This window comes from Calidris pugnax, unplaced genomic scaffold (genome assembly GCF_001431845.1).
Source record: "Calidris pugnax isolate Ruff unplaced genomic scaffold, ASM143184v1 scaffold8, whole genome shotgun sequence".
In the NCBI taxonomy this organism is placed as follows: domain Eukaryota; kingdom Metazoa; phylum Chordata; class Aves; order Charadriiformes; family Scolopacidae; genus Calidris; species Calidris pugnax.
Genome location: NW_015090830.1, coordinates 17,206,488 through 17,232,417, shown reverse-complemented (window position 1 = coordinate 17,232,417; position 25,930 = coordinate 17,206,488). Strand labels below are relative to the sequence as shown.

The 25,930-nt window shown below is 38.1% G+C and overlaps 1 protein-coding gene across 1 annotated transcript; it reads left to right on the top strand.

Moving 5' to 3' along the window:
* The first annotated feature begins 948 nt into the window (after positions 1-948).
* Positions 949-24,322, top strand: BLOC1S5 (biogenesis of lysosomal organelles complex-1, subunit 5, muted). Its single transcript, XM_014940880.1, has 8 exons — positions 949-1,107; positions 1,670-1,752; positions 4,018-4,147; positions 4,780-4,838; positions 11,256-13,550; positions 17,144-17,586; positions 18,019-18,181; positions 23,830-24,322. The coding sequence occupies exons 1-5, from the start codon at positions 996-998 to the stop codon at positions 11,433-11,435; spliced, it is 564 nt and encodes a 187-aa protein (XP_014796366.1). The 5' UTR covers positions 949-995; the 3' UTR covers positions 11,436-13,550; positions 17,144-17,586; positions 18,019-18,181; positions 23,830-24,322.
* The last annotated feature ends 1,608 nt before the right edge of the window (positions 24,323-25,930 follow it).

Genomic DNA, 25,930 nt, shown 5'->3' with positions numbered 1-25,930 from the left:
GCAGCGCGGCCTCCCCCCTGCACGGCGAGAGGCGGCGGGAGGCGCTGGCGGCCGGGTCTCCCATTCAGCCCATAATCAAAGGTGAGTCCTCTACTCTGTACTGGTGAGGCCACAACTGGAATACTGCATCCAGTTCTGGGCTGCCCCATTCAAGAGAGACAGGGGACTGCGTGAGAGAGTCCAGCATAGGGCAACCAAGGTGATTAAGGGATTAGAGCACCTCCCTTAGGAGGAAAGGCTGAGAGAGCTGGGGCTCTTTAGCCTGGAGAAGAGAAGGCTGAGGGGAGACCTCATCTGTTTACAAGTTCCTAAAGGGTGGGTTGAAGGATGATGGAGATGGGCTCTTTTCAGTGGTTCCCAGTGACAGGACGAGGGGCAACGGGCACAAGCTGGAATATAGGAAATTCCACTCAAAAATGAAGAGCTTCTTTCTGGTGAGGATGACAGAGCCCTGGCACAGGCTGCCCAGGGAGGGTGTGGAGTCCCCTTCCCTGGAGATTTTCAAGACCCGCCTGGATGCAGTGCTGAGTAATATGCTCTGGGCAATCCTGCTTTGGCAGAGGAGTTGGACTAGATGATCTCTAGAGCTCCCTTCCAACTCTGACAATTCCTTGATTTTGTAAAACAAGCTCTTAATTTCTGTAGACCACAAGTCCAACAGTTGCCGTTCATCTTTGCGACACCCGGAAGCAATGTATCTGAATAAAAACCGCTTCTCCTAAACCCAGGAAGTAACAAACAAACGAGCCTTGGGTGGTGGTGGGGGTTTTTTTTGGTGGGATTTTGTGTGTTTGCTTCCAGAAGTGCCGGGCGCGGGGCCCAGAGGGCGCCACTCACCGGGCCCCGGCGCCGCCGTTACCCTAGCAACGGGGCCGCGGCCGGCGCGCGGCGATGACGTCACACCCAGGCAGCGGCTGAGGCGGAAGCGGGGCGGGCGGGGAAGGCGCGAGGGCGGTGCGAGGGCTGCGGCGGCGGGGTGCTGGGGGGCCGCCGCCATGAGCGGGGCAGGGCCCGCGTCCCCCGGCCGCAGCGCGGCCTCCCCCCTGCACGGCGAGAGGCGGCGGGAGGCGCTGGCGGCCGGGTCTCCCATTCAGCCCATAATCAAAGGTGAGTAACTGCTGGAGAGGGTACCGCAAAGGGCCACAAAGATGGTTAAGGGCCTGGAGCATCTCTCTTACGAGGAGAGACTGAGGGACTTTGGTCTTCTTAGTCTGGAGAAGAGAAGGCTGAGGGGAGATCTAATTAATGTATACAAATACTTAAAGGGTGGGTGTCAGGAGGGCAGGGCTGGCCTTTTCTTAGTGGTGCCCAGTGACAGGAGAAGAAGAAACGGGCACAAACTTGAGTCTAAGAAGTTCCACCTACACGTGAGGAGGAACTTCTTTCCTTTGAGGGTGGCAGAGCACTGGAACAGGCTGCCCAGAGAGGTGGTGGAGTCTCCTTCTCTGGAGACATTCAAAACCCGCCTGGACAAGTTCCTGTGCAACATGCTCTTAGTGGACCAGCTCTGGCAGTGGGGTTGGACTAGAGGATCTCCAGAGGTCCCTTCCAACCCCATGTAATTCTATGATTATATGAATAGTAGCCGTGCCAATGCCCATGCCGTGCTTTTTGCAGCCTATTCTGCCTGACACAAAAGCTCAAACTCTGACTTTCCTTGCTCCTCTAGACGTTGGGGAAATCTATTCAAGGCTGCTGGATCACAGGCCCGTCATTCAGGGAGAAATACGTTACTTTGTTAAAGAATTCGAAGTAAGTATCTGTCTGTGGCACTTTAAACTGTTTGTATATCTTTTAAGAGGTTGTGTATCTTTTAAGAGGTGATACTATGTATCTTTGTACCTATGTGTCTATTTGCCTCTAGAAGGAATTGACATGTATTTCTTGTCCAAAGCAACTGCCAGCCCTCTAGTGTACGTCTGTATCCTTACTAAACAACACAGTCATTTAAGTATTTTTATTTACAAGCTTTTAAAGGGCCATAAGTTGTTTTTGTTTTTTTTTTCCTGGAAAAGACTGGCAGGAACATTGATGTAGGAGAATGATATAGTCCTAACATCTTAGAGAAGTCACGTTGGTTCAAGGAAACATTGTTGGCCATTACAGGTTTACATCCCCTTGAGAAACTACTTCGTGCCTCAGCTAGCAGAATTGTAGTTTAATTAAATTAATTTACTTGTCATTTCTTTTTTCTTTCATTTTTGTTCTATGAAAGAATGTAATCTTTCTGGAGGGAAGAGCAACACTTTCTGCAGAGTCAGAAAATCATTACACATTGAATTACTGTTATCTGATTGGCTGCAAATAAGGCTACAGTACTGAAGATTGCATAGGTACTTATATACTACTTTGGAAAGCATCAGACACTTTCCACGAGATGGCAGCAGAAGTTCAGAAAAGTAGGATCTAGTGTCCACAAAAGGCTGTTTTGGATTACATTTTAATTCTTAAAGACAGTGGGATTTAAAAATCTTAAAATTAGTCCTGAAAATATACTTATACATCACGTTTCCAGTGCACAAAGCTAATTTTAAAGCAACGACATTAGAATGTCTTTCCCCTGCCCCTGTAGTGTAGCTAATATTTCAACCAGGTCTAATTTGCCTCTGTACTGGTTTAGCAAAATCACTTTGTGAACTAAGCTCCCATGAGGTGTATCATGTGGGCTTGAGAGTCACAGGGAATAATTTATTTTATTTACCTTTCCTAAACGAGTTATGGGATACAGTAAGTAGTTTTATGTGGCATTTCATCAGAAGGGGAATTTTAAACTCAATTAAAAAATTAGAACTCTTATCTTTATAATTCATATATTTCTCTCATTGCACCCAAAGCCTTGTTCTATTTCTTAGGCAAATTTCGTGTATTTTTAGATCTTTTTGGAAGTTCAATTTCTAGTTAATACTTTTAGGTGGAAAATAGCAAAGCAGAGGATTATTCACATTTTTGCAATTTAGATATTTTTTTTCCAAAAATTACACTTGTTTCTAACTTAGAAATATCAGATACTTTTTGGTTGTAGTAGGACATAAGTTTCTTCTTTCAATGATAAGCATTTACCATGTCAAAAAATGTAGATTTGCATTCAGGAAGTCTGGAACCTTTTTAATTAAGCGACTTTACTTGTCTGTGCCTCTGTTTCTGAAGTTTTAAATTGGATATGGTGATCTAATTACCCACTTCATGTGATGCGGTATTTTTTGCTTGTCTGGAATTGCTTTATGATTAGCAACTTTCAGTACAGGGATGTTTGTGTGCAACTCTATTCATAAGTCTGTAGAGCTGGGAAAGGGGAAGCGGGGACACACGGCAGCCTGAAGGAGATTTCAGAATCCTTTTCGTTGTCTACAGTAAAGTGCAGGTGAAATTCAGAGTGGGAGGAGAGCTATGGCTTTGGAAAAATAGTAATTTTTTTTTAAGTTTTATTTTTATTGTAAAGAATAAAGCAAAAGCTTGTTCTTCTTGTAAGGAATCATGTAAGACAGAGGGGCCGCCTCTTCACTTATCTGTGTTATGTTATTTTTTTAGTCTTGACTTCCTGGCTTTCCTTCAGTAAAAAACATTTTACTTGCATTGTTTTAACCTCATACCAGGCTAAATCTGGGAAGTCAGACATCAAGCAAGCAAAATCACTGCTATGTTGTTTCTCTGTAACAGCTGAGTTATAAAAATGCAATGCTTTCAAGCTTGCTCTGTGGTTTTTGATATGCTGTAAATTATCTATACAAAACAGCACCTTTTTCCATCCAGTGCTTTCATGAGTACATACTAACTTTTTTCACAAAGGTTAGAAGTGTCATTCAAAGTATTTCTGTATTCTAGTGTGAAAAATAGAGCATTACTCTCTTTTTTCACAAAACTAATTGTATGAATTGTGTTAAATACGTAGAGTAACCTTTTAATAGACACGATATAATCTTTGAGATAAAGCTATTATTTTATCAACGGGAAAACAGTCTTATTCTGGACAGTAAAATTCTTTGTTAGCCATTAATTTTCTTTTAATTCTTCTGGCAGGAAAAACGTGGCCTCCGAGAACTAAGAGTACTTGAAAATCTAAAGAACACAATCTTTGAAACAAACGAACATGTTCTTCCTAAGTGTGAGCAGGCAATGCACAACAATTTGAGTGAAACAATCAAGAGATGTAAGCACACTGCTTCTTATTTCCCTTCTTGCATCATTTTGAGAAATAATTTAAATAGTTTGGATTCAAAACATGATTTGTGGAAAAAGTACCATCCTTGGATAAGCTTTCTATCATTTCTGTGCTTTGTTCTCATTCCCTTTGTTTGTCAAACTCTTTGTTTTCCCAGACTTAGTCACACAAGAGAAGAGGCTGGCTCCAGCATAAAGATGTTTTCCATGTAGATTGTTGATACTAAATCACTTTTTACATTTGAAGGGGAAAAAATAAGGAAAAAAAAAATACAACTAGAACTTAGAGTTTGGTCACCTGTTTCTACTTACTGACTTGAGAGTTTTTTTTGATGTCTTCTGAGGTGCTGAGTGGTGCACTCTAGCTCGTCAACAGCACTAAGGAGTGTGGGCACAAGGACCTTTTTCTTTTTGGCATCTAGAACATTGTGATGTGCCTACATACAGTTACCAGTGTGAAGCATTTTCTGCAAGTACTGACAGATCTTTTATGTGCAGAGTTAAGTGATACAGTGGAATATAATCTTTGACTTGCAAAAGCCTCATGTCTTTTAAATCCCTTTCAGGCGAGTTTCTTTGATTTAAAACCGCGGACTGATCTACTGCTATTTGTTATTTCAGTGCAAGCTGCCAACAACATGATCCATAGACTCCAAGAGAGGGAGCATGAACAGAGAAAGGTAAAGGATGGGTGGATAGATTTTTATAATATGATCTAAGTAAGAGTCTTGCGCTTATACAGCAAGTTTATCTGCCTTTGGTACAGGAAAACTGAAAAGCATATTTTTCTATACTTTACATACTTCTAGTAAAACTTCTTTTGGGGTGATTTCTGTACTTATAAAAAAACATACTCATGCAGCATATATGTTCATGACTGCAAAGTTAATGGATCACTAGCTCTTCCTACAATCTCCTGATGTGTGGAAACTGTTTGGGTTTTTTTATTTCGTTTGTTTTATTTTCCCTTCTAGCTCTATAGAGGTAATATATATAGACTATAATTTCACATAGAGGGAAAGTTTAAATATAAAAAAAATTATTTTCTGTGGAACAAAAAACACCTACTAACCTACCAAAATGGAAATGTAAATCTTTCCTAGTTAGCTGAGAACTTTGACTGTATTATATATATTGCTTGTTGAAAAGGAAGTGTGTTTTTCGCTTGTGGATGGGTTATTTAATGAAGGGCTATATTATAGGAACATGCGAATCATTGGAATCTTTTCAGTTGGCTACAGTCTGCTCATTTGAAATACATGTGCTCTCAATCTAAAATTTGGAAAATTATACAACAAATTAGTTTTGTGTTTTCCCATAACTCCTTCATGATTGTGTTCTTGTGTTATCTTTTTTTACTTGCAAAATATTATTTATAATCACTTAGTTCAGAAAAACTGCAGACGTTGCTGTGGCCATCACGCAAAACAGGCTGTGCGTTGATTTATGTAAGCTGATAGTTGTGTTTTTCTTTCCTTTTTTTAATCGATGAAGATGGGCAGGCCAGTTGCAGTTGAATGCTGGCACTGTGTGAATAGCACGCTGCTCAACCCTGACAAAGTTTGCTTGTGTCTAAGACTGGAGCAGATATTGGTAGAGAAGCTAAGTAGGAAATTCTTACAGTTCTGCTACTGTTTGTTTGAAGTAAAAATTCAATAAAAAAATGTATAACTTGCAAAACGAACACTCAATCAGAATAGTAACTATTCTTTTTTAAAATATTAGCTGTGTGTTTCCAGTCAACTTTTTTCTATGTGCAGTGGAGCAATGCTAATAGCTATTCAGGGTTTGTAGTGTTTCTTTAAGCTTGTATAGTAAGATTTTTTTGGCTTGAAACTTTCCAAATGTGAGCAGTAACAGGAAACTTTTAAAAATTATAGATAAAAGTTGTCACTGAAGTGCAGCCACTTGAGGAGAAATACTTTTTCCTTACTTTTCTTTCTGAAGTCATGCGTTCTGAAAACAGAATGGATTTTTGGTAAAATCTAGTGTCAAGTGGTTAGTTTTAGCAGTCCTTGGTGAAATTAATTCAATTTCCACTGAATAGAATGAATTTGAAGATTATTTGCTTTACTAATTATCTGTTTTTGCAGTTCCTTGCAGCTACTGGTATCAGCCAAGTAACAAAAGGGAAATGGCATCATCCCTACCACATTTTCACTTAAGATGTAATGTAATTTGTGATTACAGGAGTGTCACTGAAAAAAGCATTCGTAAAATCCCCTGTCTCATTGAGTAGTCTTCCCATTAAGAATAGTAATGTTTAGCTCGTAGTTCAACCTGTCGATTACTTTAAGCTTGTGGGAGCAACAAGAGAAGACTTGAAGAAATTTTGCAAACAGGTTTTTGTGTACTACAGTCTTCTTTTTTTTTCTTTAATTTAAATATTTTTATGTGGAATTGTGCAGGCTTATACTGGAAGCTACCCAGCACTTCCCATTATGGCCTTGCAACTTAATAACTTGTAACGTGAACTAATATTGTAACATTTCTCAAAGCCCGTGTCTGCCTCAAATGGTGGGAATTTTGGGGTTTTGGTGGGTTTTGCTTGTTGTTGAGTAATCCTGAAAACAAGTTTACTGAAAAATTTGATGTTAAAAAATTGAATGTTTGCTATAACTAATGACAGTAAAACAAGAATAGAAATAAATACAACCAGCTCTTGTGAGTCAGTACTGAATACAAGACAGCTTCCCTATCTTTCAAGTTCAAGCAGCATGCACTTGTGAGTGAGAAAATGGTTTCATAATCAGATTAGATTTTTTCCAAATAACTAATGTCTGAACTTAGGTGTTGATATAAAAGGAATATGAAAGACATCACTGCCAAAATATGTAAATTTGCTAACACACCAAAGGGAATTCCCAGAGCAGGAGTTAATAAGGCAGCAACTATGCTTGTGATTTAGGCAAGCTTTGGTTTATAGCTAAACCATATTATGAAACTTTAACTCAAAACTATTCTCAACTTTTTATATGAACATGAAAGCTGAAAATCTTCTAAACTTATTGATGTCTAAATACCTTATTAAAAAAATATAAGAAGTCAGCATTGTTAAAAATATAAACAGATTCTAAGTTTAGTTTGAGTTTCCAAAACTTGTATTTATAAAGTTATACTGAAAGGCAGAAATTGAGAAGTATTTGGGTTACATCTGAAAAGTGAACTTAAACTACTTGTTCTGTGGAACTTCTGGCATAAGAACCGAAATACTGTTTGGAGAAGAGAAATCACTGAAAGAATGGATGACCAGCAATCAAAGACAGGACAAAGCTGTGTCTGTGTGGTCTGGAGCTGGAAACTTTATAGGAGGATAGAGCTGGAGTTCTAAGAGTGTTTGGGTGTGAGGAGACAATTCTCTGATTAAGCAAACAAATAAATCTATCCAAATTTTGCTGAATTAACAGCCATGGAGAACTACCATTTGTACTACCTTGTAGATCTTTTCAGATGGGGTAAAAATATTTTTTTTCTATGCAGTAGGTGATAGTAAGTGCCAGTTTTCTGAACTCGGTCTGTCAGTTACACATTGTTCTCTAGTAGACAGCGAAAGGCTAAAGCATAGTGTACTGTTGCTGACAATGAAAAGGTCTTTTGGTTCAAATGGAAATCTACAACATGGAAAGAAATGTTGTGATTGTCTATTGCTTAAAACATTAGGATTTATAGCTAATAATTGAGATTCCTTTTTTGTTTTTTTTTTTTTTGTTAATGGCTGAATATTGTACTAATACCATACAACATCATGAATTACCTAAGACTTGCTCTTGGCTTAGGTACCTGTGTCTGCATGCTTTAGTTCATACAGCAATTTTCCCATGTTACAAAGGTCATGAGGTTTTACTTCAGAACAAAACGTGATGTTCTGAAGGCTGAATGTGGTGCCATAATATTGGCTTCTGTCTTGTTGTCAGGCATTGGTATATTTGTACAATCAAGTACCAAACCAGTTTTTTAGATATTTCTTGACTGGATGAGAACAGTGGAACTTTATATGTGTTCTGAAGTGGCTAAGTTGGGCTTATTAGCTGTTGTTTTCTAATTTATTATTGTCTCACTTAAGAGGATTGTGTTCTTTCTATTTGTTTTTTTGACTTATGGGTTTAGACTATAGTTATTTTACAGATTCTTGTTTGTTTGTTTTAGCAGTCATTTGAAATGATAAAAACTAGGAATTAAAATTAGGTTATACTCTGAAAGTATACTGGTTCCTTGAAAGAAACCAGTTCTATGAAAGGATATTAGTTTTCATGTTTGTTTGTGCTGTTCTTTGTGATACTTTGTTAGTTTACACATAACAGTTCTTCCAGTTGGCAGCCCTAGAAACCAGAATGAAACCTAAAAATCAGGGTGTCTCCTCCTGGGTTTTGAATCATTACCAGCAATCCAAAATTTTTAATTAAAAGTTTTCAGCAATATGTGAGTTCTGTAAATCTTTTTCATTGTAAATGTTTTGCTGACAGTGCATGGACCAGAATTTATTTCAGTTTATGTAGAATGTTAGCTTTTTGTTTCAATTTTCAGTTCACATTTAGCGAGAGAAGGTATGCATTTCAAAGATTGCTCCTCTTAAATGATGTTCATCTACTCTTTTCTACTCAGCATGAGTTTAAATTGCAATGAATTAATGCTTCATAACTAGGGATCCTCACACTTAACATGGCAGCACTGATTTGTATTAATATTTAAGTCAACTGAGGTTATTTCTTTGGTTTAAGTAGTCAAACTTTGAGGAGTGAGAAGTGTAATACAACATTTGAAAGCTTCCCAAATAATAACTTAATAGAAAATAACTTGAATTTATGTTATCTTAAAACGAAAATTTTATTTTCCTCACCTTTACAAAATCACCCTGGAAATTAGTTTGCTAGGCTCACTATCAAATTCTACATGTATTGGTTTCTGGAAAACAAACTTTTTGCAAATCTATAAATACGGAAATTACGAATTAATAGTATAAAATACTCCATACTGTCTCTACAGATCACTAATTTATGTAACTATGTTGACTTTTGGAAACTGTTTGCTTTTTGAGAGTGGCTTTTGACATAACCAATACAAATCCATGCCAAGATGTCTTACTATCCTGAAAAACTTTGCATTTTAAAGATTTTTCATAACTATCAACAACATATTTAACAAGAGAGATTGTCATCTGCCTGTATGGACCTTTAAGCTTTCTAGCTGTGCTAGAGCTGCAGTTACAATTAGGGCACGGTATCTCTTGCATAGTGGCTTGATTTAATTTGTTTTAATTCCTGTGTGTTATGCTCAATTTAATAAAGCAGTGAAGTTAATAGCAGTGGATACGAAGATGATATGGTAGGAGTGAGGAGCATTGTGGTAAGAAAGCACAATACAGGGCAAACCTCAAGGGTACTTGCAGAGCTACAGTGTGAAAGTCATCCTTCTGTGCTGAGAAATGGAACCTTTTGATGGCTGGAGCTGGGTGTTGATTTCCTGTGTGGGAGCCTGGGTCCTGAAGAGGCTGATAGTGATGTTCTGTTAAGAGAAAGGCAGTGTTACAAGACACTGGAGAAGGCTTGGGTGAGAGAAGCCAACTAGCACCTTAGCTCCAGAGATGGTGTCTGTTGCAGTTGGGTGTAGGAGGAACCTGTCAGGATTTCTGTGATGCCTAAAGAGACTGAAGTGTCCATTGAAGTTTATCCTACAGCTACAGCATTCATAGATCTCTCCTGCATGGTTTCTTTGACTTCTAATAAGAAGCAAGTTTGCACTGCAGCATGTGCCTTGGTTGAAAGATCTCTACCTGAAGGCATCCATCCATTAAGAATCACACTTTGTTATTTTTGCTGTTCACACAGCTATTGGTCTGGTAAGGAATATTGGTTTCAAGATTATGACTGTCTCACACACACAAACGTATCCACTCAGCAGTTGTCAGTGTTAATGATCTGGAGGTACTGCTGAGAACACTTAGATTTGAATTTGTTTTCTAGGGAGGAGAGCTGCAGTGCCCAGGGTGTGCACTGAGCTTCTACAGGGCAGGTTTCCAAATTGCTACCAGGGTGGGAGAGTAAAAACAGTATTCAATCCTTGGTGTCGTTTAGTTGGTAGTTCTTGTCATTCTTATCTGTTTACTCTAGCATGTCTTAATTTTATATTTTTTTTCCCAGTTTTTAAAGTGTTTGTTCATATCTGCAACTTTTTACTGTTAAAGTTGTAAATTGCAATTATATGGAGTTACTTAATTTCCAACATAAATCTTAGTCTATAAAAGTACTATTTCAGTAGAATGCTGCTTGCATTTATAAATGTAAAGAATAAGTACTTACAGCAATTGCTTCTCAGTACTCAGCTGTTTAAATTTTTATTTAGACATAGATTAAGCAATGTACATAGCCTGGCTGCTAATATCCCTTTATTTCACAATGTCACTTCTCCTGTGCCAAAGCAAGCTAAAGGCTTGAGCAGGGGAAGGCAAGAGGGTTTTGGGGAGAAGAAAGGAGTTGGACCACAGATTTTTTTGATAAACCTTAGCTATCTCATATTCTAGAAATGTCTTCAGTTGATTAACCACGTAAGGGTAGAAGCAAGTAGCACCATGAGTTTTATGTTCCTTGCAAACTGTTTGTCTTGTGAGGAGCGTTGATTAGTGGAGCTGAAGTGTGGTGTGATAGGTGCTGTCAAAAAGTATGTGATGCACCAACAGTTTCAAAACCTGCTGGATGTGAAACGGTGTACTAGTTGAACTATTGTTATACACTGGTGTATTTTGATAGTAGCTGATACTGTGTCTGCTGCAAACAAAAGGGATCTTGGTATAATGTCACATTGCATAAAAATGCTGCATGGCAAAAATAGTGACTTAACCCACGATGTATGATCTTGAAGAACAAGGCAAAGGGAGTGTTGAAGAATACACTAATGGGTTCCCATTGCCTTTAGTTGACAAAAATGCCAAATGTCTATTAAAGCTGTATGAGAGTAGTGATTCCTACACAGAAGTACTGTACATAGAAAATAGTCTTTACTGATACATTACAAGGAGAAAAAAAAACATTACGTAGATCTCATTCACGCTCTGTTTTAATCTGGAAATGATTGTTAAAAACTTCTCCTTTTCCTTCTCCCAGCTTCAGGCGGACAGGCTGATGGCTCGTGAAGAGAAGCGCGTAGCCCACTGGGAGGAATTGATGAAAGAACAACAAAACAAACAGGCAGAGGTGGATGAAGAGCACAGAAAAGCTGTGGAGCGCCTCAAAGAGCAGTATTCTGAAATGGAGAAGGAACTGGCCAAATACGTTTCTTTTTAAGGCCTTTCTTTTTTAATAATGTTGGGTTTGTGCCAACACTCTGTTGCTTCTGACTTAAATAGAGGTTCTTTTGGAAAGCTGAAATGAAAAAGAAGAAAGGGGAATTTCCCCTACAGGTTTAGTATGGGAAGAAAAGGTTTGCATACTTTCAACTTAAGTGCCTATCTATGCTTGTTTTGTTCAGGGCGAGTGGAATGCCAGTATTTCTTCCTTTGTTGGAAGGTGGAACTGGAAATTACGTTGTGTGACTACATCAGCTCAGGGAATTGCAAACTGGAATTCTCTCCCATCTGCAGAGAGTATCGTATCATTTGGGAAAACAGACTGATGTAACATGAACTGTCCCAGTGTGCAGCCACAGCCCTTTCCCAAAAAGTAGATGTAATCGGTTCCAGCCATAGTTAGCTGAGAATTCACTGGGAAAACCATAACTCCCATTCATAGATTTCAGGAAAACCAACTTGTTTTATAGAATACTTTGAAGCTTCAGCAATGAAAGATCTCAGCAGAGTTTCAAATCCAGTTGTAATTCCAACTTTGGGGTTCTATGTTCAGTATTATGAAGTAGGGTTGAGATTCAAATGGGTTTTGCTAACGGAAAAAAGGCGAAGTGGGCTTAGACAATTTCTTTTCTCTCCCTGTAAATGCCTCAGACCTCTCTTTTTAAGCTATGGTCTTCAAAGCAGAGCCAAAACAAGCTCAAAAGTGATCATGAGAAGCATATATCAGTCTTTGTATTAGCTTTATAGCTAGTACAGTATTTACCTTAAATATTTAACATGCTTTGGTTTACTTAGGATAAGCTTGTCGGGACATTATAGAGCAAATGAGGAAAGATTTTTTGTTTCTTTATCAGCTAAACAAATGAGCAGATTAGTGGTAACAGGCCTGTAGTTCTGATCTGCTTTTTTACTGTTACTCTTACAGGGTATGCGAAGCTTTCTTTTATATAAAACTTGCAGTTAACAGCAGTATAACTGAAGAAGTTAACTTAATCAGTTCATTAACCAAGCAAAATGAGACATAGTACCTTAATGAAATTTGCTGCAAGCTAACCGTTAGTACAGGAAATATCTTTCCATAATTCAGCTGGTGTCCAATATAGAATGGAAACAGGTAAAAATAAACAGAATTTACCCTTTACCTGTATTGCAGCAGCAATATGCCAACAATGGTTGCTTGTGTAAGTCTATGGCTTGGTGTCAAGGCTCCGTTCCTGGCAGCATGTTGATAGTGTGATTAAAGTTAGTAGAGGAGATGGAATAAGTATTTGAGATTTCTTTCAATAACACTGAATTCCTGCCAAGCTGCTCTGCCCGCTACTGTAGGCCCAGCAGCTTCATCAATCATCATCCTGTATCTGGACTGAAAAGAGGACTTGCCGACACTGGGGCACACTGGAATGTTGTTCATTCTCTGTTGTGGATGGAAAAAACGTAGATGTCTCAAAAGTATCCCACACATGAAAAATAGGAAAGCCTCTTTTAGAACAACCCCTGTTTGAATAGAAGGTGACCTCTGTAATATTTTTCAGCCTCTGTACCCGTGATGAATGTTGTAACTGAGCTCAGACTTCCATTTTAAAAAGAAAAAGTTAGTTCTTGCCTGTCTTTAGAATTGGGTGTGGAATAGTTTGGATTGTTTTGAGCACAGACTGAAAATGGCTTCTCTCTTACCAGATTATTTGATGTATATGTGCTCAAAGCCCAAATATCTTTATAGCAAAATGCATTTAACTGCATACTGAATTCATTTTTATTTTTGCACTGATAATTTTTATTAAGATTTAGATACCTAATTAACTGTGCACTGGAGCTGTAGATTTTAGTATTTCATCAATTTGAGGGCTCTTCAGCAATGATACAAGTGTTGCAAGTTGGATATTCACTGGAAAATAAAGTAGTATTTCTAAAATCTTCTGGGATGTGTGTTTCTGAGTCTTTGAAAAGCTTCTAAATACTAACACCGTAAACATGTTTCTCTTTTAGGATGGAATTTTTATGCTGAAGATCATTTGAAAACACTTTTCTTCATAGTCTACATCTGTCTGCTGACCCACTCTTACTCATTGTGGGGACTACCTGAAAACTATCCGTTGATGAATTATTTTATTTGGTAACTTTCATAGTTTTTTTTATATGATATGCTCTAAGTTTTAACTGTCTTTGAAGCAGCTTGCCAACATTTACAGGAAAACCTATTTTTTTATCTCCAAATGCTTAAAAAGCACACACAACTACCACCCCCAACCTGATGTGTCTAATATTCTCATTGGTGCATGAAGGAAGTGTTTCACCTTATACTTGCTCTAGTTACATGACTGAATTTCGTAGTTTTAAAAATCTTGAGAATTTATTTAATCCCATGTAACTTTTTCTTGAACTATTAGTGCTGTTTATTATACTGAACTGTTTCTTCTTTGAAACTAGAAGTGGGATTGGATGTGATGTAATCGCTTGAATATTTTCTTAGTCTTTATACTCTAATGAATACATAGCAAGAAACCGGTATCTTCATTGGAACTGCTCTATGAAATTTGCTGCTGCTGTATATAGGAGTAATAACAAACTTAAGAACTGAAGAAATACTCAAGGGTTTGTTTTGTTTTCAACTGCCTTGTTTTAAAAATGAACCTATACACTGTTCTCCTTGCAATGCCTTATATTTAAGGCCTATCACATTTTTTTAGTCTTGGGAAGGAGTGAGAGAACTGATTTATTTGCTCTTACTCTGCTTCTTTCCATGCTAACACTGGGTGACACTTTTTTATAGAAAAATTCCTTAATTACATATGGAACATTGCATCTCCTCTGATATTTTAATTTATGGCTTATTAGATCTTTCCTCAAAAACTGGGGAGTTTTTTGCAGTAGTCAAATCAAATAGTCAATACACAGCATAATCAGCCAACGAATCGAATCATGCATCGTTACTCCCGAGTTGAAATGCTTCCTATGTCTCTATGCTATGGATTTTGAGATTTACAAATATTCCCCAGTAGGTGTCAGTGCAAGCCTGAAGGGAAAGTTAGAAAGTCTGTTTTTATATGAGCTATAGACTGTAAATACTTGTGTTCAGTTGTAATACAGTATTTGGTATAAGTACAACACATTTTCTGGATAAAACTACATGCTTTTGAATAAAAAATTACTTATCAGCATCATTTTGCCCCATTAGTCCTCCAAAAAGCTTACAACAGATTGCTCTTAAAATTATTTATGTAAGGTGTGATTATCTGAACACTATTGTCCATAATACTTATGGGCTCTAATTAAGATCTCTTATGACTTGAAGTTAGACTCAGTATCAGAGATTTAAAACCTTCTAGAGCTGCATTCTTACACAGCTGTCCAGGTTAGTGGTCCCAGTTTTCTGAAGATTTGAGGCAAAAGTTTATGCTTATTGATAGAGAACATGCCGTACTTAAAAAAAAAAAAGACTTCTGCAAAAAATTTTGTGAACAAAATTATCATACCACATACTTTTAAACAGGTCAATTATTTTAATTGTTTGTAATTAAATTATCTTCTCAAAATAGTGAAAACATAGTACACCCAGTGCTGTTGGTCTTATTGTCTGTGTGTCAAGATAGAGCAGAATCTGGAGAAAGATGGAAGCGTAGCCACTGTAGTTAGATTTTATTGAGTAACACAACTTTCCTAAGGAGTTCAATCATAAGATTCTTCAGAAATTCAAAATAACATAGAATTTTAAAAGAGAAGGGAGAAGTAAGGAAGGATTAAATCTCTTCTAGTGCAATTAAGAAGGGGAGTTTTAGAAAAGATTTATTTTAATCCTTAGAGTTTCAGTACTCTCTCTCTCTAGATATATATATACCTTACAGTTCTGAAGAGTGTACAGTATTACGTGCAATACTTTTGCAGCTTTATAGGTGGTAGTTTTATATATAGTAATGAGCAAAGTAGAACAAATTTATTCAAGGCGGTGGTGAGCATTAGAAAGAAGAGAGGCTTGCAAAAGTCCCATTAGGGTTTAAAGCTGTAGCTTTGAAAATCTGGGGCTCAATCTAGGAATCCAGTAGAGATGGACAACCACTTAGTTTTTAGACTGTGTTCTTAAATACTTTGTCTGGGTCAAATAAGAACCCAGGTAGTTCAGATTTTCATATCATTTTATACATGATGAAGAAAAAGCCGATCCTTTCAATATGAACTTTCAAGACAATGGTACTAAAGGATGGATAATGCGGTGTTTTAAACCAAAATTAGAGTAATTCAAAATAAAACTTGGCATTTCCTCAGTCTTCTCCACTGGTGACTCGCTGGGTGGATAGAGGAGACCTGCAACTGAGTATCATTGGTTTTTTACCAGGCATCGCATTTAACTTGATGAGAATTGAAGCACTCTTTATGGCTTTTGCTTGTTACTATTAATGTTTTGAGATGGACATAATCCATAAATTTATCCAGCGTTCATGGTGTATGATCCCTATATCCTGTAATCTGGAGAAAAACTACCTTTTTTCTTGTGTTCTTGCCACAGCAAACACCGTAGGACCTGGATAAGCATTTTTAGTTGTCTTTGAGTTAATTGTAAAATGTGTTTGCAAGCTTGCTTTGCAGAGCTGGTGGGGTGGTACCTAGCCACTGCTCTCCCCAGCTAGGGCATGCAAAAAAGTGCCTCTTGCAGGAACGTGTTCTAGAATATGCACAGCACTTTGCAGTAGCTGGAGCTTCAGGAAAGTTAGTTCCGGCTTGCTTGAGGTCATAGGAAGTCCTTTATGAGTGGACCCAAGTTTGTCCTTTCCAGATGTTTTTAGCACTCATTAAATAAAATCCGGTTCCTGAAAATCCCCTCTCCAGATGGCTCTAAATCTGTTCCAATATTTACTGTCACCTAGAAAGCTTCTAAGCTCAATTACATAAATAGGAAATACTGTGCATCCCTCCAATGTATTGATTTGCAAGAAAAATGAGCGTGACTTAGAAAATTTAATATTTACTAGACAATGTTGCAAATTTTAAAGTAGAATTATAGTAGTGCACCTGGTTAGCAGGTTGTTTTCAACCAACTAACTGGCATTTGGGGTCCTAAGGAGGAAACATCCTTTACAAAATTCTTCAGAGTAAGCAGCTAGCAATACATCACAGCAGTGGAAAAACTTTCTGGAATCAAGAAACACTCAGAGGCAGTAGGACTTTTATATTTGTCTCCTGAGCAAGTTTAGAGGCGCTCATTCTATCAGGCAAATGTGGTGAATTCGTTGGCTGGAACACCCTGAATGCAGAATGCAAACTCTGCACAGACACCCAGCCTGGGACTCTACCTTCCTTTCATTTTGTATAAGGCTTTTTGCATATCCAGGAGAAGAGAGCACAAACACAGGCTGCCATTTCTGGTTGTAAAAAAAAAACAAAAAACAAAAAAAAAAACCCCACCCAAAATTATATAGAGAAATGTGGAGTGACCAGGATGTATTGTGTTTTGAAATTTTCTTGCACCTGTGACTTGCAGGTGGTACAAGAGACGCAATTTCCTCTAAAACATCCATGAACAGATAGAATTTTATGTAATAAGGCTAATTATTGGCTTTTTGTTTCTTAGCCAGATGTTGAAGTAGGGAGAAAAGGGATGCACTACATCAGGTTGCTGTAGGTTGGTGGTTGGTATTTGTCACTGAGGTGGCAGTCACCGTCATCACAGGATCACAAAATTCAAAATGTTTATTTCTTTTGTTTGATTTGAAGGAACGCAAGTCCTAGAGAAGTGTGTTGTGGTCAAACTGGAGCATGGAAAGCAATAGCAGAATTTCTGATGCTGCTCTTCTGTCTTCTGCAGCCTCTTCTGAAGAAGAAACAGGAGTTCCCTCTTTACACCTTTTTCAGGCACAATTTCACTTTTATTATAAATTAAATTGGAATTAAAAAACTGAGTTGAATTTTTGCCATTATCTTTAGCCAAAATAGAGCACAAGACTCAGTCTGAGCCTCTCTTGTTATGAATTTCAGTGCTGATTATATTTTGCCTGTCGACACGGGACTGGACTAAGAGCACATACCTCTGCAAGGAGGTTATCCAGCAGCTCTTGCATTAGTGCTACTGTAGGTCATTGCCTCAGTATGCTCCCTTTGGAACAGCTGCCATAAAGAGAAACTTTAGCTGAAAACTATTTCCAAATAATTTTCACACGGTAAGAAATTATTCTTCATATATGATGTGATTTCCACGTGCACCTTCCCTGCGCTTTCAAGTTCCCAGGCTAGTTTGTCCCACAGAATCCAATAAAAAAATGTAATTTCTCCCTAGGGTCTTTTCTGGTCATGTTTGATATCACTTAACATAATGAGCTTGTTACTCCCACATCATAAAGGGTTTTGTTTTAGGTTTCTTTTTTTTTTTTTTTTTCCTTCTTCAACAAAAAGTGTTGCTTACATCCCTTCTAAAGAATGCTCTTAGTTATGTGAAATGTGGACACGTTGTCTGGGCCAACCTCTTATCTGCGCCAGATTCAAAAAGTCTGGTTCGGGATGGTGGCTTAGACTGCATGTTTTTGTTGTGTTTTGTTTCTTTTAAAAATATATATGTATGTGTCTTGCTAAAAAACATTGCTGCCCCCGTCTAGGAACAATGCAACACTCACATCATTTCCTGAAAGAATAGAGTTGGAAGGCAATTATCTACTCACCAAACAGGCTAAAACAACAGTTCCTGATATTCTTCTCAAATATTTCAACTTCCCAGGAATCCGGAAAAAATAATTCCATGAGACGGTGTTATGAATGAAGGTATGACATTTCAGTTTCCTTCACTTGGAATCAGACATCCAGAGGTAATAAATTACCGCGCTCTTGGCACTGCTGGGAGGGGGGGTCTGGCTGTGGCAAATTGTTTTTCTTCAGAGCAGGAACAATGAAGTGCTTTTACATCCTCCGTGGTCCGGTGACAGGCATGGCTTCTTTCTTAATGGGCTTTCAGCAGCAATTGCATGAATTACACGTAGAAAAAGCAGGAACCCGACAGCAAAGTACCTTGAAGCTAATATCTTTAGAGATAGGAAGGCATAATAATGAAGATTATTTTTTTTTCCATTTTGCCTCTGTGAAATAAAGCCGGTAGCATGGTCTGAGAACTGCACTGTAACAGGAAAAGAAATGGGAAAAAAAAGAGTAGTAAAAAAGTATCTTTACCACTTTCTTTTGCATCTCAAGGAAAGTGGTTATTACCAGCCTTATCCAGGTACCGTTTCTGTCATTCAGTAATGTCTAGCTACATCTGCCCCTTGTATTCATTTTATGCATTCATTTTTTGTTTGTATTTACTCTTTTTTGTGATATACCACTGCAGAGGATTCAGATACTGCTTTTGCAGGTTCTCTGCAAAGTATAATTTTCAGCTTACTCATTAATTCACGTTTGAAAACTTCTTAGGTGGGATTGTAAATTTGGATCTTATGATAAACTTTATATTGGCATATAGAAAAGTGGAAATGCTGCTCCTGGGAAAAGAGTCAATGCTCTTGATCTTTGAAGAGCTCACTTTTGGTGTTTAATAAGCAGATGGGAAATGCTTCTGAAGAAGTGTGTCTTTGGATCCCAAGTGAGGCATTTTAGGAAGGTAGCACAGGGAATGTTGCACTATAAATTTGTAAATTCATAGCAAGAAAACAGCAAATCAATTAACATCAACATGAAATACTATTAAACCAGAAGCTCCTAGTGACACTTGCTCTCATTCCTGCTTCTGGTTGAATTTTGAAGAAAGTGGTTGTAAATGGTAAATGCATAAATTGTAATTAGTTGATTTAAAAGAGTGACGGTTCTGATCTAAGAAGATCTGCATTTCATGTCGCTTTTCTGAGACATTATTTCTTTTGTTACTTCCTTGAGAGAATGTGACTGACTAGTCCTACCAGCTTCTGGGGGTCCTAGATAAACACTAGCCACACGCCAGCAGAGATTGCCGGCTCTAGGAATCTAGGAATCTTTAGCAAAATTCCCTTCAACTTCACTGCAGCTAGAATTTACCTAAAGTTTTTGGAATCGGGCATGTGTCTTCAAGGATAAAAGCAAGCAGACCTTTTTTTTTTTAATAGCGACACTGAACTATGGTAAAGAAATGTGATTGATTCTCATACCACCTACTTTTCATTCCCATACTATTTAGCTATTTCTTTTCAAATTGAATCTATTGTTTCAGGTTTGTAATTCATCTACTTATTTCTGTTTTATGAAATTATGAAAAGTGTGATGCTCTTTGCTGTGTCGGGCATTAATTTGTTCGTCGCATCTCAATACTAGCTTTTTCTAAGCGTTTAAAATTGCTAGGCATCTCATCAATAATGATGTCAATCACCTTTAGCATATTACATGGTTCATAATGTGCTTTGTGAACATCAGACTGTGTTAGTACTACCTATAAAGTGTGGGTAGTAAGACAACTGGAACGTCACAATAGGCTTACTGGTTTTGTGGTAGTACAGCGACTTCCATATAAACCAAAAAATACTGAAGTGTAAATTTTGTTTACCATTTAAAAGATCTTTCTTTTCCTACCTGCCAGCCCCAGATGCATGAACAGGTATATATATGAATGCAAAATTCTTATTTTCATTATCTTTCTGTGCTCTTGCTTATGGTAAAGAGGTGACCTGCTACTAGTTTTCACTGTTGTTTTGGTGGAGCCCACCAGGCTTCATCCCCCATTCTTGACAAATGTCCTCATAGTTGCAACTGATGATAGGATTCAAACCTGCCATAGGACTTAATGCTCTGCTTTTCACAAGTACTTTCCCTTTGGCTTCATTTTGGCTCATTGCTGACTTGGCAATGTAATCTTAAGGGAGTAAAAGTAGTAAATTATTTATATTGCTATAACGCCTTCAGTGGCCATTAAGCCGGCAACAGGTTTTTAACTGAAAGGTCAGATAATTTACAATGTGGAGCACAATTTCAGTTACTGCCTTTCACAATTACAAGTATGTAGTTTACTTATATAATAGTCCGAGTGTTCATGACCCCATGCAATTAGGCGTGCACAAAGGATTATTAGCTAAAACCTGGTCTGAGAATCAGACCCTCACACCATTACAGAATCATAAAGAAGAAAGAGAAAAAATAGACTCAGAGTCTCAAGTAAGCAAGCTAAGAGTCATTATTATGTCTTGATATTCTAAAATACTGATATTTTGCTAAGCCCTTCGATCAGAAGAAATTTAACTCAGTGGTAACTGGCAAAAGGTTACATCAGAAGACTCGAGTGTCAGTTTGCTTGTAAACAAAGGATATTGTAGGGTATGTGGTCCAGAAACCTTAGGTGTTCTTAATTTTTTTTAAAAAAGACAACATGGAATTTATTATCTGTTATTTTAACATCTGTAGAAAACAGGTTTGTCACCTTTTCTTACACTGCAAATAACTGAGTCATGAAAGCTCAAAATGTATTTTCTATGAAATTGAAAGGGGAAGAAAAGATCTCAAATCATATTTCTTTCCAGCAGGTAACTGTACTGTGCATTCAAGGTTAGTAGGTTTCTTGGGGGTTTTTTTGTTATTTTCCTGAATATCTTTCTGGAGTAGCTATGTTATGTGATAGGTAAAATATCTTGCTCCTCGGATCTGTGTAACTTCTATGTGAGGAAAAGGATAAAACCAAAGCTGTAGGGATAGTGGTACTACATAGACAGATAGACATTTGCAGTTAGGTCCTTTTCCTGTACTTCTTGCTATTAAATCCTATAAAGAGAGGAGTGATGAAAGCTAATACATATTCAGAAAAAAGAATTTCTTTTACCTACCAAATACATATTTGTTTTATTTTTAGATAATCATTTAAATCATTTAGATCTTTATTTAGGTTGAGCCAGGATTCAAAATTATAATTAAAAAAATCGAAATAAAAATTTATGTTCTGGGGGCTGTTGTGTTGTCAACCGGTGGCCGGATGCTAGGGCAGACTTTCCCCAATTAGCAGGTTGCGTGCCCCATCTGGTTGGCCAACTTCACTGTTTATGCGTCCTACACGTTACCGCAGTCGAGACTCAAAACAGTAAACACCTCGGAACACCAAAAGTGCCAGAAGCCACCTTATTTTTGTTGTTATTTTCTGTAATTATACCTGGGAGGATTGGAGAGTTCTAGCACTCTTTTTTTCCCCTCACCTTTTTTTTTTTTCTTTTTTATGGCTTGGTTTTTGCGTTTCACAAGCTCTTGGCAATGGGTACAGCAGCTGCCTTTGCACTCGCAAGAGACGAGATTCTCTAGGACACATATGCTTCCAGCAATGCTCTTTCTCCATGCAGTGTATCAGAGATACAACCCAGAAAGTGGGACATCATGTGTACGGCCTCTGCGTGATGTGGGACTTGCCCTCAAGAGTTGTTTTCCGAGGGGTGCGTTCACTTTGATAATTTCCCTCCTCTCATTTCTGTTCTGTGCTTGGCTTCCTAGTGAACAATGATGTCCTCTGAGCTCTAACATTCCTCTTTTACCCAACTCATCCCTGACCGTGCTTTTCCTCTACAAGCCTAAATCAGGGGTTTCATAGTTCCGATGTTTTTTTCCTTCTTTTTTTTTTCTTTAATATGAAAAGGTGAGTTTGATTTACTTTATGGTAGAAAGTCTGAGACTTTATAATGGAAAACATGGATGCAAGTTGTTTTCATAGAGTTTAAGTAAGGTTAAGCAGAGTTTCCCCAATTTGTACTGGTCCTGGCACTGTCTAATATTTGTTTCAGAGGAAGGGACGGGCAATGGGGCGGTAAAATCAACATAGGACTAAAAAAAAAACTACTCAGTCACATTCGTAAAGGATGAGAAGGAAATGTAGAAGGATCTAACAAAGACCCGGCAACCTGATACGATGACATGGTGTAGACATGTGTATGCAGGGAGAAACATTTATAAATCTAACTCAGAGAGTAAAGAAAAAAACTTTGATAGAGTGAACAGTGCAGAGAAAGTAAATCATATGTCTGTTCACATATCTTTATTATTCAAGAGTAGAGAAAAAAATGGATTAGCTCTATTTGACTTTTACAACTGATAAAATAAATTGTTTTTTTTTACATAAGACACAATAGATTTGCAGTCTGCACTACAGATTGCCATTGACCAACTGCTTTCTAGGTAAATTTTCTGGGAAAATTGCCCACCCTTCATTGAAGGACTCCACTTAGGAAACTTTCTGTTGACATTTTTAGGCAAATTTCATCATAACTTTTCCTAACTCTTGAGCACTATGCTTTACGGAACATTTTCAAGCACAAACAAGAGCATCTTATCAGGCACTTAGCTTTAGCTACGTGTTTTCCAGGGATTTTACTTTTTCAAAAAGATATATTTCACACCATGTGTCTATGTAGTAATTGCTATCCTATTCATAATCACTTAGGGAACTAATGCATTAAAAAAACACACTAAAACAAATATTTATGAGAGGTATGCTGTTATATTATTTTTCATTTTCTTTATGAATCCCTTGTCCTATTGCAGCTTGATGTTTTGCTGGGTAGATATAGGTTCATTTGTATTTCACAAAAAGCTTAATGAGGAAAATGCACACAGTTGGTCGTCTTCGATTTATTTCAAGAGTTAAACTTGTCAGTGAATATTGGGCAGGAAGAATAACAGAGGCAGTGCTGTTTGTTAGAAATACCTTGTGGGTATTTTGTGGCTTTGGATCTTGCACCACTGGAAGGTGGTACAGGGGGTAACTTCATAGTATGATGACTTGGGGGAGAGATGGAGAGCATACTTCTATTGCGAAAACACAAAGAATCCCATTTTTTTTCCTGTAAGGCAAATAGATCTGTGCCATTAGAAATACTTTCTGAGGCCTTGAAATAAATTTACCTTGCAAAGATACTGAAAGACAAGGTGGCTGCTGTCTGTGCCAAACCTGTAATGATTCATTGTTCTTGCTTAATAAGAGTTTACTGTAAATAAGCTTTCTATCCAGCTTTGTTTTATGTGGAACTCAATAGTCCAGAAATGTATGTTTGCCTGCAGCTGGTTTTGCTTCTAACCTTTCCTCTAAAGTGTAATCTACCTAATCTTGCTTTGTTTTAACATCACTGTAGTTGTGTGCTTGTGTAGGGACTGACTGTGGAAGTGTCTCTTGGAGAGAAAGACTGGCTTCTGATCATGAGAGAGGGGGACATGGCTGTGGACATCTCACAGATGAGGAAACTGTGAGACATGCCCACTGCTCCTGCAAGAAAAGTGGTAGTACTGTCCTTATGGGTATAAGGAGCATCAAGCGACCTGGGAAGAGCCAGGCTTTCTTTTTACCACGATAATGGTACTGCTGGGCAAGCACTAAGGCCTAATCCAAATGAAATCTTCCCTGGCCGAAGGGGAGCTATAGACAAGGCTGCTATTGTAAGGAGAAAATACAAAAACCTTCTTTTTTTTTTTTTTTTTTTTTTAAAAAAAAGGAACACATTGCAAACCCCACCAACCCCCCAACCAAAAAGCTGCAAACCACCCTCCTCCAAGTCTCAAGCCCAGCATTCCTGAAGCTGATCACATACTTCTGCTTCAACAATGAATAAAATTTCATGAGAATTTAATACTTTGGTCTTGACCTTCCTGCAGAGCAGCTGGCTTGGGCTCCTTCACAGAGACATGGTAAGCAGTAGGTGATGGAAGGTTTTCCAGTTAACATTGGCACATTCCACAAAGCAAAGAAGGTATAGAAACAGAGAAACAGATATAAATTAATAATTAAAAATAACCCACCTTCACCAGTAACAACAGAGAAAATACTTTCCATGCTATGTAAGTAATATATCAACATTTAAGCTGATTAAAATTTGATAAACTACTAACTTCCCTGTTTTCTGATAGGAAGGCTGGGGCCCGAGATAAAGCAGTGTCATGCTGAGGAGGACAAACACCCTAGCATCCAATAAACTTTTTATGCACTTATTTTGTTAAGACTGATTCCCGTTTCCTTTGTAACTCTTTGTTTATTAATGAGTTGACTCATCCAGAATCCAGCAGCTTGTTTCCACACCAGAGAGATGGATTTGCACCCCCGCCAAGTGGAGTCAGAGGCAGAGATAACAGCCAGCAACAACAATAGTCTTCCCCGGTCCATTTGCCAAGAACAATTGGCAGAAAGGACTTGGGGAGTAACTTATCACCAGCGCAGGGAGAGGCTGGAGCTCTGGAAGCAGAGGGTTGCTGCTTGCCTGCCGCAGATAAACAGCAGGATGCGACCAAGAGCCAAGCTGGAGTTGAAGGCTTTACCTGGCGAAGGAGGAGGCCAGCACCCATCAGTTACCATAACCCTCTGCGGCAACCAGCCAGTTATTTTAAGTTGTCCATGACACCGCAGACTAAAGCAGGAGGCCCTTTCCAAGTGCCAAATCCACACTAACGAAAACCTGAAGATAGTTTGGTCCTGAGGTATGTTTTGTTCATGAATGCGCACACATCCTTGAACTGGTCAAGCTACTCTTCTTGGATGAAAGGCCATATATTTAAACACGAGCGAGATCTCAGATCTTGCATTATGGGTGATGTGAAATCTGCTTATAAGCATTCGTGTTTGATATTTCACCCTGTTTCTCTCACGTCCTGTTCTTCAAAATGGTGAGCACCTCTTCACATCAACTCAGCTGCATTTCATCTTGATGGCTCTTTTGCCTGGGAGAAGAAAATTAGAACACCTGAGGCAAATTTTCTTACAAAACTTATATCAATGTTTGAACTTGTGACTGCACTGTGGTTCTTTCTGGGAGAAGGTCCCCCTGCTAGCTGGTCAAATAAATTCATACTTCACAAACACGGTAACTCTCAGACAGTTACAGCTGTGCAGCTGTTACTTGCATGGCTTTTTAGACAAAGCAGACGTCTTATTAAATAGCATTTTGAATCTAATTAAAACACCCACGAAGGCAGAATTCTGTGTGACACGAAACTCATTATGGTTAATGAAATATGACTCAATATGGTTAATTTAACAAAAGAATACAGCAAATTTGGGGTTTAAGAGTGGGAAGCAGCATGAAATGGTATGTTGTGGATTGTCTGCTACAGCTGGCCTTCATACTGTTAAACCCCCTTCAGATTAAGGAGAAACTGGAGCCTGTTAATTTATTCTGCTTCTTTTTTATACACTTTACTCAAATTTTCTTCATGACCTTACTCGATGTCAGAAACCATCTTTCCAATCTGGCTTGGTAGAGATAATTTTTTGTTATTCTTTCTTCTCTCCCTTCTATACAGCTAGATCATATTGAGATCCTTCCACTTCTTTTTCTGTAGATCTGTCTTTTCCATTACTTCAGCCAAATCTTTTATTTGAGCTTTTATTGTACCATGTGTTGCTCTTCAGCTCTTGCAACGTGCTCTTTCCAAGTGTCAGAGAGATGTGCTTTCCCCCCAGAAACAGGTGTTAAATTCAAACTCTGCTTTTATTTGTTTGATCATGCTACTTCTCACTTCAGATCTCGGAATTGGCTCCTGTGTAGCATCATACCCAATTTAAGACTCTAGTTTCCTTTATGCAAGAACACAAAATTACTGTTG

Excerpts from the sequence above, each read along its gene's own strand:
- BLOC1S5 (XM_014940880.1), top strand. The coding sequence starts at position 996 with ATGAGCGGGGCAGGGCCCGCGTCCCCCGGCCGCAGCGCGGCCTCCCCC. Across the intron at positions 1,108-1,669 it reads CATTCAGCCCATAATCAAAG|ACGTTGGGGAAATCTATTCA; the intron begins GTGAGTAACTGC and ends TTGCTCCTCTAG. Across the intron at positions 4,148-4,779 it reads GAGTGAAACAATCAAGAGAT|TGCAAGCTGCCAACAACATG; the intron begins GTAAGCACACTG and ends TTGTTATTTCAG.